This window comes from Chelonoidis abingdonii, chromosome 8 (genome assembly GCF_003597395.2).
Source record: "Chelonoidis abingdonii isolate Lonesome George chromosome 8, CheloAbing_2.0, whole genome shotgun sequence".
NCBI lineage: Eukaryota > Metazoa > Chordata > Testudines > Testudinidae > Chelonoidis > Chelonoidis abingdonii.
The window spans coordinates 103,381,614-103,397,187 of NC_133776.1; the positions used below are offsets into that span (position 1 = coordinate 103,381,614).

General features: G+C 39.9%; 1 protein-coding gene across 5 annotated transcripts in view; it reads left to right on the top strand.

The window, feature by feature from the left end:
• Positions 1–15,574, top strand: part of KLHL13 (kelch like family member 13) — a 132,977-nt gene that overhangs the window by 28,816 nt on the left and 88,587 nt on the right. For 2 of the 5 annotated variants that reach the window (XM_032776442.1, XM_032776444.1), the window contains one exon: positions 8,318–8,389. The exons of 2 other annotated variants lie outside the window; for them this stretch is intronic. In XM_032776442.1, coding sequence (XP_032632333.1) covers positions 8,318–8,389 — 72 coding nt within the window. Of the gene's footprint in view, positions 1–8,311; positions 8,390–15,574 lie in introns of those variants that run through there. One more of the 5 variants, XM_032776440.1, reaches the window with a different exon arrangement.

Consider the following 15,574-nt stretch of genomic DNA (forward strand, 5'->3'; position numbering starts at 1 on the left):
ACTGTTACTCACATGTTCTTGTCAACTATTTGAAATGGGCCATCCTGATTATCACTACAAAATTTTTTTTTCCTCCTGTTGATAATATCCCACCCTAATTGATTAGTCTCGTTAGAGTTGGTATGGCAACACCCATTTTTGTCATGTTCTCTGTGTGTATATATGTCTTCCTACTGTATTTTCCACTGCATGCATCCGATGAAGTAGGTTTTAGCCCATGAAAGCTTATGCCCAAATACATTTGTTAGTCTCTAAGGTGCCACAAGTACTCCTCGTTCTTTTTGCAAGCAGAGGTATTTTAAAAAAGTAGATAAAATCAGGATCAGAATATTTCTCACTGACCCTGGTTATATGCCTGAAGCTCACTGATTTATTTGAGTGAAATAGCACAGTCTGAAACAAAAGTTCCATTTTACTTTTTGTATGGAGTCTGTCTACAGCTCTGTACTTAGTTGCTGTGTGAATAAGCAGGCAGTTTTTATTATGAACTTCTATTTTGCATAAATCTTCCTTTAAAATTTGTCCAGAGGAGCGGAATTATTTGGTTTGTCTGATGTTTCTTGTTGCCAGACTGTGGCTGTTGGAGAGTTCAAGTTATGCAGTCTGATTCTCAGACATGGATTGACTTGAAAGCCAAGATCCTTTAGGGTACAGACGCCTACGTACTTAGACAATGAAATAACCCAATTTTTAGCTCAGCAACCCAGGAGCGTGTTGTTAGACCAAATGCAAATACTGCATAGCAGCTGGATTTGTCAAGAGCAATTTCAAGCTTTTAGTATTCCATGGCAGCAAAAAATGTATATTGTTTGTTTTTTATTTATTAAACAGCTTTTGAGGCATATTTTGTTATATGTAAGATGTCTTATTTTGTCAAATATAAGACTGCTATATCTACCATGAAATAAAGATTTTTGGATTATGGAATGTTCATGATACTGTACTGGATGATTTCAGCATATACAATGAGAGGAGGAGCATGCAGAAGGGTTACAAAGGTCTGTTATTCACATTGCTATCTTTTGTTTTCAGTGCCAACTCTTGTCTTTGGTATTAATAATTCAACTTTGAACTACTTAATGAATTGGATGCTTAAATTTGTTTAACAAAAATGTCTCGCTGTGAAAGCTAGCTTTTAGGGTAATAGTTTGATAACTTTATTTAAAATTATATGTACCATCTGGGGGGAAAAAAAAGGTTTTGTATAACATAGTTCAGTTCAATGGACTATTCCAGTAGAGTAAAACAAAATTTTAGGTGTTTATTTCCTGAAGTATCACCTGTTAGCAATAGAATATCTGTTCGGATTTCATCAACATGTAATGCTTAATTCACTGTACATATGTTAAATGCTGAACCTGAATGCATGTTAGTGTGGACTGTGAAGTCTCTTGATGTGAACACCAGACACGTCCTTAAATTATAGACCTTGGCTTATCACAGCACAGATGGAAGCACTCTTCAGTGTTTTGAATCTTGTAGTGAAATCCTGAGAAAATGGTTTCTAAAAATCATATATTTTAATTTCACACACTCCTCTTACTGAAGGAGAAAGTGATAGTGAAAAACCCCAAAGATTATAGCTGCTGGTAAAATTGTTCTGAAAATGTTTTTCTCGTGTCTCCATAGTAGTCATTGATAAGTGACCTGGCACAGTACATATGTAATACAATGTAGGATTTACATTTGACTTCAGAACATAATACCCTCTGTAAGAGAGAAAGGTCTAAATCTTTATATACTACTATCATGCTGTCCGAGTGCTCAGCGTCAACTTACATCTCTTGTCGTGTTTTCAATTATTTGTATAGGGTTTTGGAAATATAAAGTGCTGCATTAATAGTTACCACTTACCTGCGTTTGTGATGCTTGCCTGTGGTATGTTAACGTGGCTGTCCTGGTTCTGATATAAGAATGAGAGGTTAAAAACAATCTTTTTTGTAAAAGTACTTTGGCTTTACTCAATTTCTAATTTTTAAATCACTGTTACTAATTAAATGACTATTGTAATTAAAGAAGAAAGACTTTGAGTTCATCTACTTTTTTAAAGGTAGGCTATAGCAGCTTGAAAAATCTACTAGCTCTGAGCAAGTAGAATCTTGAATCTTCAAGCTCTGCAGAATCTAAGCTTTCATTTTTTAAAAAATTTAGCCCTTAAATATGAAAAGTGTACACTAGTACAGTTCAATATTCTTCAACTTGCAGAGATCCCCATTGTTCAGGTATTACAGTAATGTTAGGAGATTTCATGAACCTGCTCTCATGGGCACTGTGCAAACAAAATAAAAACACTGTTTCTGTCTCGAGGACTTTACAAACGAAGTATGAGAGAACAGGTGGAGATGGGGAAGGAGGCCATTATAACCGTAATAAGCAGCGATAACAGTACAGCAGCTGCCAGTCTATTGTTAAGTGTCTTGTAAGCAGGCACCATAGCCTAGATGAGTTAAGATGAGATGTGAAGAAGAATAATGTAGTGCACTTACGGATTTTTAAAGGGAGCTCTTCCCATATATAAGGGGTTGTATGGGCAAAAACACAGCAATGCTTGTGGGGCAGTTTGGCTAATGGAAAATAAAGGCTGACATCCCTAATGTGGCAGAAGAGGGCATAGATGACTCCGTACCATGTAAGAAATGGGGCAGAGCTAAGCCCTAAGGGCCTAAATACAGAATACAAATAGTTCATTCTTCATGTGGTGGAAGAGAAGGCACCCATGGAGGGGTACGCAGAATGAGGGTTATCATGCATGAGATGACAGTTCAGGAAGATGTTTGCCCCAGTGTTTAAATGAATTCAATGGCGGAGTGGCAATATGGCATTTTCCAGACCAGAAAGGAGTTTTCAGTAGTCAACTGAAATAGATCAAATTTAGCTGTGTAGAAGCCAAAGAAAGATGGTGTTTGAAGATGTTGTTAGGGTTGCCAACTTTCTGATTTCTGAAAACTGGAACCTTCCAGCCACCTCTTCCATCCCTCCTGCCCACACACTCTGCCCCGCTTTGCCTCTCCCACCCCCAAGGCCCTGCCCGTGCTCGCTTCTTCCTGGTCACTGCTGTCCCCTCTCCCCCTTCGTCATCGCTCAAGAGAGGATGTGACTAAAAAAGTTATTTCTGATCCCAACAATTCTTTTTCAGTGACACATGAAGAATTTGACATTTGCCAAAACTCAAGAATACCTTAGAGCTGAGAATTAGATACAGGGTTGACATAAGTTACCTCTTGATTTATCTCATGGTAGCTAAGATGCTGATCTTTGAGACTAACTGCTAACACGTAAGGATGATGGAGGAAATATTCAGTTCATTTTGAATACTTTATGGTGACAGAAGGACTTAGGTGTATTGTTGACTTCTGTTTGAATGGAAGTAGCAATCTCTTGAGTGCTAGTTGAAATTTTCCTTACATCCCTAAGGGTATGCTGGTATAGCAGTCCTGGTGTGTAGACCTATCCAAATTAGCTGTATCTAGCTCGCTGGGTACCACAACATGGGCTTCAACTCGGGATGTACAAACCCGCCTGGAACCCTGGATAGTTACATAAGGTATGTCTACAGTGGATGTGATTGGCAGTGTATAGGGTACATGTAGCTATTGTCATAAAGCATAGTCCCAATTCTGAACCTTAGTGTCCAAGAAGTGGGTGCCTGCATGAACCTCCAAGCTTAATTACCAGCTTGGATCTGATAGCGCTGCCACCAGACAGGAATTAGTGCCTGCCTCACTCTGGTCTCCCCAAAACCTTCCCTGGGGGACCCCAAGACTCAGATGCCCTGAGTCTCACAACAAAGGGAAATAACCCACTTCCCTTCCCTCTCTTACCTCCTCCAGTTTTTCTCGCCCTGGTACACTAGAAGATTTCCTGCTTCAATTCCTTGAAACACAAACCCAGAGAGATGTCTCTCCCCCTCACCCGAGGCTATGCAGATTCAACCTAGTCAATCTAACACAAAGAGATTTCCCCCTCCAATCTTTCCCTGAAGAGACTGTAACCTGGCACAGGGATTCCTATCCCCTAGAGCCTCACTTAGAAAAGAAAATCCAACAGGTTTTAAAAAGAAAAGACTTAAAAATGGTCTCTGTATCAAGGGACAATATACAGGGTAAATGGCTTAAAAGAAAAAAATGAATAAAACAGCTTATCCAAAAAGAAATACAATTTAAAACATTCCATCAACTCAACACATGCAAATACAAAAAAAAAAACATATAAGCCTATTGTCTTTCTACCTTTGTACTTACACTTGGAAACAGAAGATTAGAAAAGCCTGGAGATAGAGATCACTCTCATAGCCAAGAGAGCACAGACAAAGGACACACACCCAAAAATTCCCTCCCTGAGCTTTGAAAAAATCTTGTTTCCTGATTGGTCCTCTGGTCAGGTGTTTGGTTCCCTTTGTTAACCCTTTACAGGTAAAAGAAACATTAACCCTTAGCTATCTGTTTATGACAGCTATGTGTTACAGTGAAAAGCACACCGCAGGCTATAACTACACACGAGTGAAAGGCTCCAGCAGTGAGTAGCTGCTCTGGCGAGCCTTTCCCTGTGATGGGGAAGGACTCTGGCACCAGGACACTACGGTGCTAAAAATAGCTGTGTGGACAGGGGAGGCATTGCTTGTGCTTGTAGAGAGATGTGTAGGGTACATAATCACAGGGTTCAGGCATGTCTTTACTTGCCTAAACAGTGCCTCACCAGCTACACTGCTATTTGTTCCAGTGCTAGGGGGACATGCTTTGTATGTACTCTGTGTGCTGCTATAAAGCCTGCAGTGTAGACATTTCTGTAGACAGCTAGGTTGTGCTGAAGCCCTGGATTACAGCTAAATGGGATATGTGCACACAAGCTACGGTCACATCACATGAGGTGCAGACCTACCCTAAGACTCAGAGGAGGGGGAGAAATTAATGCTCTGGGAGTAGTAATCACAGAATTGTCACATCAAGAAATCAGAATAAGAACTAAGCCCTCCCTCCCCCGCCACCTGGGATTCTCTCACCTCTGCAGCATTTCAATGTTACTGCAAGTTATTTCACTTTAATAAATTGAGCTAACTGGTATCTAAACCTTTCCAAAAATGGAGTTTTTTTGCCTCTTGCCAGTAGAGAATCTCACCACATTTAGCCTTGCACATTGGTAAACATTGATTACTGGTTTAAAGACACAGATTTTTGCCCTATTTATTAAGTATATTTATTAGGTCTCTTACATTTTGAGGCATCGTTTATTTAATCTAGAGAGTAAAAACCATGTTTAATGTTTCACTTACAACATTTTCAACAGAATGCAAAGTGTTTCACAAGCATACATTGAAATATCAGTTTCTCTGTGAAGTATATAAGCATCTGGATTAAAATTTACAATTTGAGAGTTGGTAAAAGTCAACCATTTATTTGGTTACCTAATTTTCAGAGGTTCTGAGTGTCCAAAATTGCCACTGAAGTTGCGGGGAGGTGACTTCAGATGCTGACAACCTCTGACCATTTTTGGTGTTTTACACAATTGCCTAATGTTGGGCACTCAAGTTTAAAACAAATTTGGCCTATGAACGTTTAACACAGAAAAACTGAGGGTAAGTTGCTGAAGGCCACACAGTAACTCAGTGACAGAGGCAGTTGCAGACCAAGTGAGTTGACTTCTAGTCTCCTGCTGTAATCAGTACTATTATTCCTCTGTGGTAAATTGTATAAGGCAGAGGTTGGCAACCTTTCAGAAGTGCTATGCCGAGTCTTCATTTATTCACTCTAATTTAAGGTTTCACATGCCAGTAATACATTTTAACGTTCTTAGAAGGTATCTTTCTATAAGTCTATAATGTATAACTAAACTATTGTTGTATGTAAAGTAAATAAGGTTTTTAAAATGTTTAAGACACTTCATTTAAAATTATATTAAAATGCAGAGGCCCCCCAGACCGGTGGCCAGGACCCAGGCAGTGTGAGTGCCATTGAAAATTAGCTTGCGTGCCGCAGGTTGCCTACCCCTGGTATAAGGGCTTACTTAAGAAGTTGGTTGCAGGAAAAGTGGCAAAACTAGGTATCTCCATCAATTCTGTGAGGCTTTTTAGCCAGCTGAATTAGTTACCTAACGGCATCACATGCATGATTAAATGTAAAATCTGCTAGATGTTGCAAGAGAGCTAGACACATTTGGGAGGAGAGTGAAGAAAGGCCTTCTTTCTGCTGTTTCCTCATAGCTTGTAGGTTTGAATACTAAAAATTTTATTTCCTCTACCCTTAAACTATACAATATCCTGGACCATGTGAATTGGTCTAAAAAATCCAGTTAACTTTTAATCACCTGCCAGTTTTACTGGCAATTTTTTTTTTTAATTTCTAGTCTTCTGCCGTACAGTTGTGCGTACTATATCTCAAGTTAGTATGAGGAGGCGGTAGATGCTGACTGGGTCATGCTTTTTATTGCAACCTAGGGTATTTTTTAAAAGGTGCAGAAACCGAATGTTTTATTTGGCTAAAATCCATAGTCTGAGACTGTGTGTGGAAATAGACCTCTGCTAACAACGAAATTAAAAAATCAGTATTCCTTTTGATATTAAATCTTTTGAAAATTATCCAAACTTTGAGAAATTTAGTCTTCTACAGTTTATTTGCTTATCTTGCAAAAAGCAAATAATTACACAGTTGTCCCATTTATTTGTTAACTTTACATGCTACTAATTAATTCAGCAAACACATCTGAGTATCCTGGTGAGTTCAGTGATACTCCTCACGTAGTTAATCACATGCATAAGAATCTGTAAGGTCATGGGGTAAGATTAAATTTAGCTCTTCCATTATAAACTTGCATTTCCAAAATTTAGTTAGTTTTTTTTGTTTTTAAATATGAAGTGCAAGATACTAGCTGAAGAGTGATATTTCTTGGTTTGGATAAAAATGTTTGTCCTTTATTGATAAAGTTATCAATTTGTATTCCAAAAAAAGGTATTTAAAAGGGGTCGGGTCTTCATTTGTATTCTTGCATTGAAACTATTAGCTGTATCCCACCCATGATACAGTACATAACGTGCACGAGAAAGGCACTAATTGTATTCTAAATAAAAATAAAATTAGCACTTGATCTGAAACTCACCCAGTTAAATGTTTGTGTTTCTAAAAAAGTAAGTACTGTGTTCTTGAGATCAGTAAAATTTTAAATACCGAACATACACTTTTTATATATAAAATTTTTCATACTTTTTTTGTATCGCACAGATCAAGGAAGCTCTAATAATTGAGAAAGTTAGGTAAATATTTTAATGGTACAAAAATAACTGTGGATCTGATTACCAAAACTCTGAATTCAAAGTTACAGCTGACTCACAGATTAAACTGAAAACATTTTTGAAGTTCCATGACGGTAATAAAGGAGTTAAAAGGCTCTTTTTTCCCCCCTGTTTTTTCACTATTTTAACTAATGCCCTTTCTGCATCTCAGAGATTCTTTTAGGAGTGAATTCTTAAATGTCTATTTAAAAACAATTTCCTGTAATTTGACTTTGTACAAATTGCAAATGAGGCATAATGTGGTTTCAATTTTTTTATTAAGATGAGGCAGTATATTCTTAATGACTTCCAAAAACATCTTTGCTACTTCATTGTTGACAGGGTGGAATGTGACCAAACAGGTTAACCAGTTTCTTAGCAGTCCTTTCTAGTTGCACAGACAGGATCTAAATCCAGTACCTTGTAAAAAGTTCGTTGACTTCAGGTTTGGCAGAGTGCCAGTTATGCAGGCACAGTTAGTGAGGATTTGAAAGTAAAATTGTGCTAAACTGTCTTAAATATCTTCTATACATTCAAATTTTGTGAAGGAGATGGGGAGAACATAGTTCTAAGAAATGTTTCATTATGGGGATGAGTATCTCTTCTGAGGATTGGCCGTTTATTTCTATAGTGTTTAGATATTTATACTTGTTTACTTGAGAGATTTTAGTTTATGAATAGTAATTTATAGTTGTTTTGAGATGTAGAAAAATGGCTTTTCAACAAGATCCTGAAAATAGTTTCTAAAAGACAGACAGAATGTTAAATATGTTCAAAACTAAAAAGGGAGGGGAGGTATGATGGCAATAAGCAATGGTTCAATTTACTGTGCCGCAATCAATTAATTATATAATGGACCTATTGTTCATTCTGTCACTCTGTTGTGCTTTTTCTTTCCATTTAAAACAAAAGCCACCTTTTCATAACAAAACAATAGATAGGCTTCATGAATCTTCAACCGTGACTGCATTTTTAAGTCCCTCATGTTAAATACACTTCAGGGTAGCTGCTCCTTTTTAAAATTACATGTTATATTTTATCTCATTTGGTCAACAGGGGAGTTACTAACCTTGACGGCATGGATCATTCTGTGCTCAGAGGGGAGATAGCAGCTGTGCTTCATGACAGGTATGTTTTATATAAGTAGCTAAAATCAGGCAGCGTCTTCTATGCTTATTGTCAGGGTGGCTGCGATTTTTCTTAACCTCGAAAACCTATTCCTTTTTTCTTTCTGGAAAAGCTTGAAGAAATCTGAAAAACAAACAGACAAACAAACAAGCCCCCCCCCCCCAAAAAAACAAAAGCAAATGTTTTGAGAAATAAAACATACAACACAATATGCTACTCACTTCATAAGTTTATTTGTTCCTCTGACATAGAGTACATGATTTTTCCAAAATGAAAAGCTTGCAGTTCTATAAGTAAAATGCAAGGAATCAGTTAGAGATCTCTCCCCAGTCTATCTATTGATGTGTACCAGTCTTTTGGATCTGCTCTTGCTCTGTCAGGAACACAGTCAGAACATGCTAAAGACACTTGATTGCTGGGCTGGTTGAGGAGGAATTCTGGTGTTTTTAAAACAAAATTCTGAATTCAACTGCCCTGTTTTCTTTGATTTTATTTTTTTTTAACTTCAGCTTTCTATTATTGATGCAGTTAACTGTTACCCAGCCTTTCTAGGATTCAGGGTAGGAATCTAGACACTTTTCTTTATATACTAGAAGATGATAAACTCCAGATTGTTTTAGCAGCTGCATTTCAGCCTTTTCTTTCTGTTTTGAACTCTATCATAAACTCTGTTTGGGATCAATCAAGTTTTATATAATTGGAATGGTTCTAGAGTCCCTTGTATAAAATCATAGAAATGTAGGACTGGAAGGGATTTCGAGCAGTCATCAAGACTATCCCTCTACACTGAAGCTGAACTAAATAAACCTAGACCATTCCTGAAAGGTGTTTATCCAACCTGTTCTTAATACCTCCAATGATGGGGAATTCTACAGCCTCCTTTGGAAGCCTGTTGCAGAACAACTGTCCTTGTGATAAGAAAGTTTCCCCTAATACTTAACCTAAATCTCCCTTGGTGCGGATTAAGCACATTACTCCTTCTCCTATCTTCAGTAGACACAGAACAATTTTATCATCCTCTTTATAACAGCTCTTAACATATTAGAAGACTTACCAGATTCTACTACAGTCTTCTTTTCTCAAGACTAAACATACCCAGGTTTTTTCTTAAACCTTTCCTTATAGATCAAGTTTTCTAAACCTTCTGTCATTTTTGTTGCTCTCCTCTGGACTCTCTCCATTTTGTCCACATCTTTCCTAAAGTGTGGCACTTGGGATTGGACATAGTGCTCCTGCTTGAGGCCTCACTAGGGCTGAGTAGAGTGGGACAGCTATCTCCTATATCTTACATTTGACATTCCTGTTAATACATCACAGAATATTAGCCTTTTTCACAGCTGCTTCAAATTGTTGACTTATATTCAACTTGTGATCCACTATAACCCTCAGATCCTTTTCAGCAGTACTACCGCCTACCCAGTTATTCCCCATTTTTTAGTTATTAATTTGACTTTTCCTTCCCAAGTGAAGTACTTTGCACTTGTCTTTATAGAATTTCATCTGGTTGAATTTAGGCCAATTCTCCAATTTGCCAAGGTAATTTTGAATATTAATCCTGTCCTCCAAAATGCTTGCAACACCTCCCAGTGTGGTGTCATTCACAGATTTTTATCAGCATACTCTCCACGCCATTATCCAAATCATTAGAGAAAATATTGAATAGTAATGAACCAAGGACAGACATACACCCTCCCAGTTTGACAGCCAACCATTGATAACTACTCTTTGAGTATGGTCTTTTAACCAGTTGTGTGCCCACCTTACAGTAATTTAATTTCGACCACATTTGCCTAATTTTCAGGACTGTGTCAAAAACCTTACTAAAATATCTTGCGTCTACTCTTTCCCCCCCAGCCATTAGGCCAGTAACCCTGTTGGCTGTTCCTTATAACCTTCTTATTCTTTAATTTGATTGTTTAATAATTTGCTCCAGTATCTTTCCACATATCTTTCCACTTTTGGCTGACTGGTCTGTAATTTTCCAGGTTCTCTTTGTTCCCCTTTTTAAAGATGGTTAAAATGTTTGCTGTTCTCCAGTCCTCTGAAACCTCATTCATCCTCCATGAGTTCAAGAAAATTGCTAATGGTTTTGATATTGCTTCAGGTAGTTTCTTAAAATGTATGCTGTTTTGATCAGCTCTCCACATTGATTACAAGTGTCAATATACTTATTGTAGTTGGATGCAGTGTGGAGAGAAATCTTCCACTGGGTGTCGTTAAGAAGCTAGGACATGAGTATACCTTTAATTAATCTTACCAGGAAGCTCCTGGTAGCTGAAGACAAAATTTCAAATGTAAGTGTTACTAATTCATCAGCACATTATAAATAGAGTGCAAAATACTCTTATGTCAGTGTTCAATTAGCACGGTATGAAACATGCATGTGAGAAAGGACATGAATAGACTGTTCAGATTGTAATAGTGGCTTCATCTCATTCCAGTATTATCTGGAAATAAACAAATAGGTATTGATAAGCGACACTTTGTCTTGCTCTATTCTGGCGCTTAATCTTGATATTTGTACTCTGGAGAAACCATAGACTAAGTCAGGAAGTGCAGGTCTGTGCACTGGAGGGATATTTAACTGAAGAGTGGATGTACCAAGCATACCACTACAACTTTAGACTTTTTATTGTTTGTCTCATAACTCATTTTACTTTTTCTGAAAACAAAACTCATTATGGTGTTTTCAGATACTGACTATATTTAGAATTGCATTATTCTTCTATATTAATGCTTCATTTACCTCACATACTGAACTGTAAGTAATCTGTCCTCAATTTCCTACAGAGGTACTTGTGAGTTTTTTTTAGTTGTTTCTAAATGTTCCAGTCGTCTTTGTGCATCAGCATAACAGTATTTCCCTTCAGTTTTCCTAGACTTGAAGAAGTAGTTGAGACAACTCACCAGGCAGAGAGAATTTAGTATGCTTACAGGAATTATAGGTGCACTCTGTAAAAGCAGCAGAGAATCCTGTGGCACCTTATAGACTAACAGACGTTTTGGAGCGTGAGCTTTCGTGGGTGAATACCCACTTCGTCAGACGCAGGTAGTGGAAACTGTTATCCTAATTTCTCCTGCGGTATGTGTAGTTGAGAATGCTTGTGGAGATTTTGTAGGCTGGTCTGTTCTGAGGGGTGAGACAGATGCGTTGACCTCATGCTTTGGTGTTAGACATATGATGTTGTGATGTGCCCAGGATTGGAAGCTGGAAGGCAATGAAGTGCATACGCTCGGTAGGTTTCGATATAGTGTGTTAATGTGACATCACTTATTTACACTGTGGTGCTAGAAAGTGAACCTCCGGGTAGATTGCTCCAGCTAGGTTGATGGTGGGTGGAAGTTGTTGAAATCGTGGGTGGAACGTTTTCTAGAGTTCTCCTTGCCCATGGGTCCAACATGATGAAGATGTCATCACTGTAGGTTAGGTACGAGAAGGGCGGAGTGACGAAGAGTGAGTAAGCGTTGTTCCAGGTCACCATAATATTGGAGATTTGTGGGCATGCGGTGCCCACTGCAGTCCACTGATCTGGAGAATATATATCTTCATCAAAACTTGAAATAGTGTCGTGAGTATTAAAGGCACAGAGCTCAGAGCCAGTTGTGCTGTGCATCATCAGGATATGTTCCTGACAGCTTGTATTCCATCTGTGCTGTGGGAATGTTGTGTAGGAGCCTCTACATACACATCGTTGCTGGATGGTGTTTTCTGGAGGTGACCCAATGCATTGTAGTTTCCTCAGGAAATCAGTGTGTCACGGAGATAGTGGAGTGCTGGTGGCATAGGGTCGGAAGCAAGAGAGTCCACATATCAGACAGTCCTTCGTGAGCAGTGCCCAATGCCTGAGTATGATGGCGTCCAGGATTTCCGGGTTTGTTGATCTGCGGGTAGTAGATAAGAATAACCCTGTCGCAAGCTCTAAGGGATGCTGATTTGTTCCTGGTGTTAGTGTAGGGAGCTGTCCTGAATAGATGGTCAGTTTCCTTGTGTATTCCTCAGTGGGTCTGAGCGAAGGCCTGATAGAATTTAGGTATTGGAGTTGTCTGGGTGCCTCTTTTTGTAGCAGATCTGTTCTTGATGACAACAGCCACCTCCTTATCAGCCTCTTTTGATGATTAATGTTCAGGGTGGTTTCTGAGGCTGTGGATGGCATTGGTCTGCACGAGTTATGGTTATGAGAACGGTGTTGTTTGTTCCACCACAGTGAAATAAGTGATTGGTCACACTTAACACCACCCTAATATCGAAAACCTAACCGACCGCGTATGCCTACCTTCATGCCTCCAGCTTCCATCCGGGCACATTCACACGTTCCATTGTCTACAGCAAAAGCACTGAGACAAGCCGCATCTCTCTCACCCCTCAGAAGGACCCAACACCATACAAAATCTCCCCAAGCATTCTCAAAATACAATACCCGGCGAGGAGGAAATTTAGGGAACAGATACACAGAGCCAGACGTTACCCAAGAAGCCTCCTACTGCAAGACAAACCAAGAAAGGAACCAACAGGACTCCACTCATCACAACACCCCCAGCATAAAACCCCTCCAACGCGATCATCAGGGATCTACAACCCATACTGGACAATGATCCCACATTTCACACGTCTTGGGGTGCAGGCCAGTCCTTGCCCCAGACACTGCCAACCTGAAATGTAATTTCTCACCAGCAACTGCACACGCCAGACCATAGTAACTCTACCTCAGAGACCAATCCCAGGCACAACTCGATGCCAGCTCTGCCCACTATCTATACCACGACACCCATCAACAGGACCTACCAGATCACCATACCATCACGTTCTTCATGCACGTCCAACCAATGTAATCATACGGCCATCATCATGCCAGCAATTCCTTTGCATTTACATCGCCCAAACTGACATCTCTACGGAAAAGATAAATGGAACAATCATGATATCAGGAATGGCAAATATACAAACCTGTAGGAGACACCTCAACCTCCCTGGCCACACTAATAGCAACCTTAAAGTTGCCATCCTGCGCAAAAGAACTTCAGGACCAGACTTCAAGAGAAACTGCTGAGCTTCAGTTCATCTGCAAATTTGACCCATCAGCTCAGGACTAAACAAAAGACTGTGAATGGCTTAGCAATTACAGAACCAGTTTCTCCTCCTGGTTTTCACACCTCAACTGCTAGAACAGGCCTCATCTCCCTGATTTGAACTAACCTCGTTATCTCTAGCTTGCTTGCCTTCATATATGTATACCTGCCGCCAGCGTGCCTCCCCTGGAAATTTCCACTACCTGCGTCTGACGAAGTGGGTATTCACCCACGAAAGCTCACGCTCCAAAACGTCTGTTAGTCTATAAGGTGCCACAGGATTCTCTGCTGCTTTTACAGATCCAGACTAACACGGCTACCCCTCTGATACTAGGTGCACTCTGTTTATATACAAACAAAATTCTCTGTCTTAGAAATATCAGCATGGGGGGATTATTCTAATAAACTGCAACTGTCACCCTTTAAAAAGTGGGATAAGTAGTATTTAAACTAGCTGTGGTTCTGGGAGCCACTACAGGGATCCTCATAGCATCTGTCATCCATTGGAAGGGAGAAGGATGAAATCTGTTAGATATACTTGGAAAGCCTTACTTTGAAACATCACTAAAAGGCAATGTATCATATGCACGTGTGTGGTTTTCTAAATGGATCCAGGATTTATAGCTTATAAGAGGTACAATCCATTATCAGAAATGCTTAAAATTATTTGTATGAGGTACACTGCTAGAACAAGGGCATTTATTACACAAAAGCCAGGTGAACTGTAGCTGTGTGTGTGTGTATGTATTATATGTAGCTGTTTTTTCCCCTTATATTGGTGTTTCATGACTTGTCTGAAAAGAAAACTTCTATTGCAATAACTATTGTGCCTTTTTCCTCAGACTTCTTAAAAGGAATTGTGACACAGTTCCTCCTCTACCTTGGTGGGTCCTGCGCTTATTGGCGGATTTGCTCACCTCAGTGATCATCCCCTCTTATGGAACCCACAGTCTGGGTCAGCTCCTCCTGTGTCTGATCAGGAGTTGTGAGGTTTGGGGGGAACCTGGGCCCACCCTCTACTCTGGGTTCCAGCCCAGGGCCCTGTGGATCGCAGCTGTCTATAGTGCCTTCTGTAACAGCTGCAGCTACAACTCCCTGGGCTACTTCCCCATGGCCTCCTCCAAACACCTTCTTTATCCTCACCACAGGACCTTCCGCCCGGTATCTGATAACGCTTGTCCTCCTCAATCCTCCAGCAGTTCACTCTCTCTCTCTCAGCTCCTTGCCCATTTGCTCCCAGCTCCTCACACACACTCTTTCTCCTCAGGTTCCTCTCTGTCTGACTGGAGTGAGCTCCTTTTTAAACCCAGGTGCCCTGATTAGCCTGTCTTGATTGGCTGCAGGTGTTCTAATTAAAGTAGCTATCTCCACTGCCTTCTACAAAGATCTTAATTGGCCCCAGGTGCCTTGATTAACCTGGAGCAACTGCCATTTGGTTACCAGAGTACTAGGGATTTGTTTAGCCTGGGGCTAACATACCTGTTTCTCAGTACTTTACTGTAGCCATCTGGCCTTGCCCCATCACAGAATATATACAGCTCATTTGTTCAAACTGAAGTCAACTCAAAAAGAAAGGAAAAAATAGTCAATATAGTGATCCAAATTCCGATTTATGTATCTTCTTCTTTTTATATCCCAAATTAGAGGGCAAAAACTTCTTTAACTAAATTGAAAGAATCAACTTCTTCAGCCAAAAACCTCTAAAAGAGGTGATGTCTTTGTTACAGGTTCCCCCCAGGGTGATACCTGGAATTGGGGTACCACTGAGCCTTCTGACGCACCAGCCTGGGCTTTCTTTCACACTGTGCTGCTGTGACAAGTTGCAGATATGTTCCTGATCTTACACTTCCACCAGCATACACCCTGGTAGGGACACATCCAGCTGCAATTACGTGCGGGCTCTCTGACTAGCTACTTCATGAACCAACAGTAGAAAGGCTAAAGCCTTGGTCAGAGAGTCTCAACCTTTTTCTTTCTGAGGCCCCCCCTCAACATGCTATAAAAACTCTGCGGCCCACCTGTGTCACAATAACTGGCTTTCTGCTGGCATTAGGGGTAACAAGCAGGGCAATTGCCTGGGGCCCCATGCCACGGACCACCACAAAACTACATTGGTCA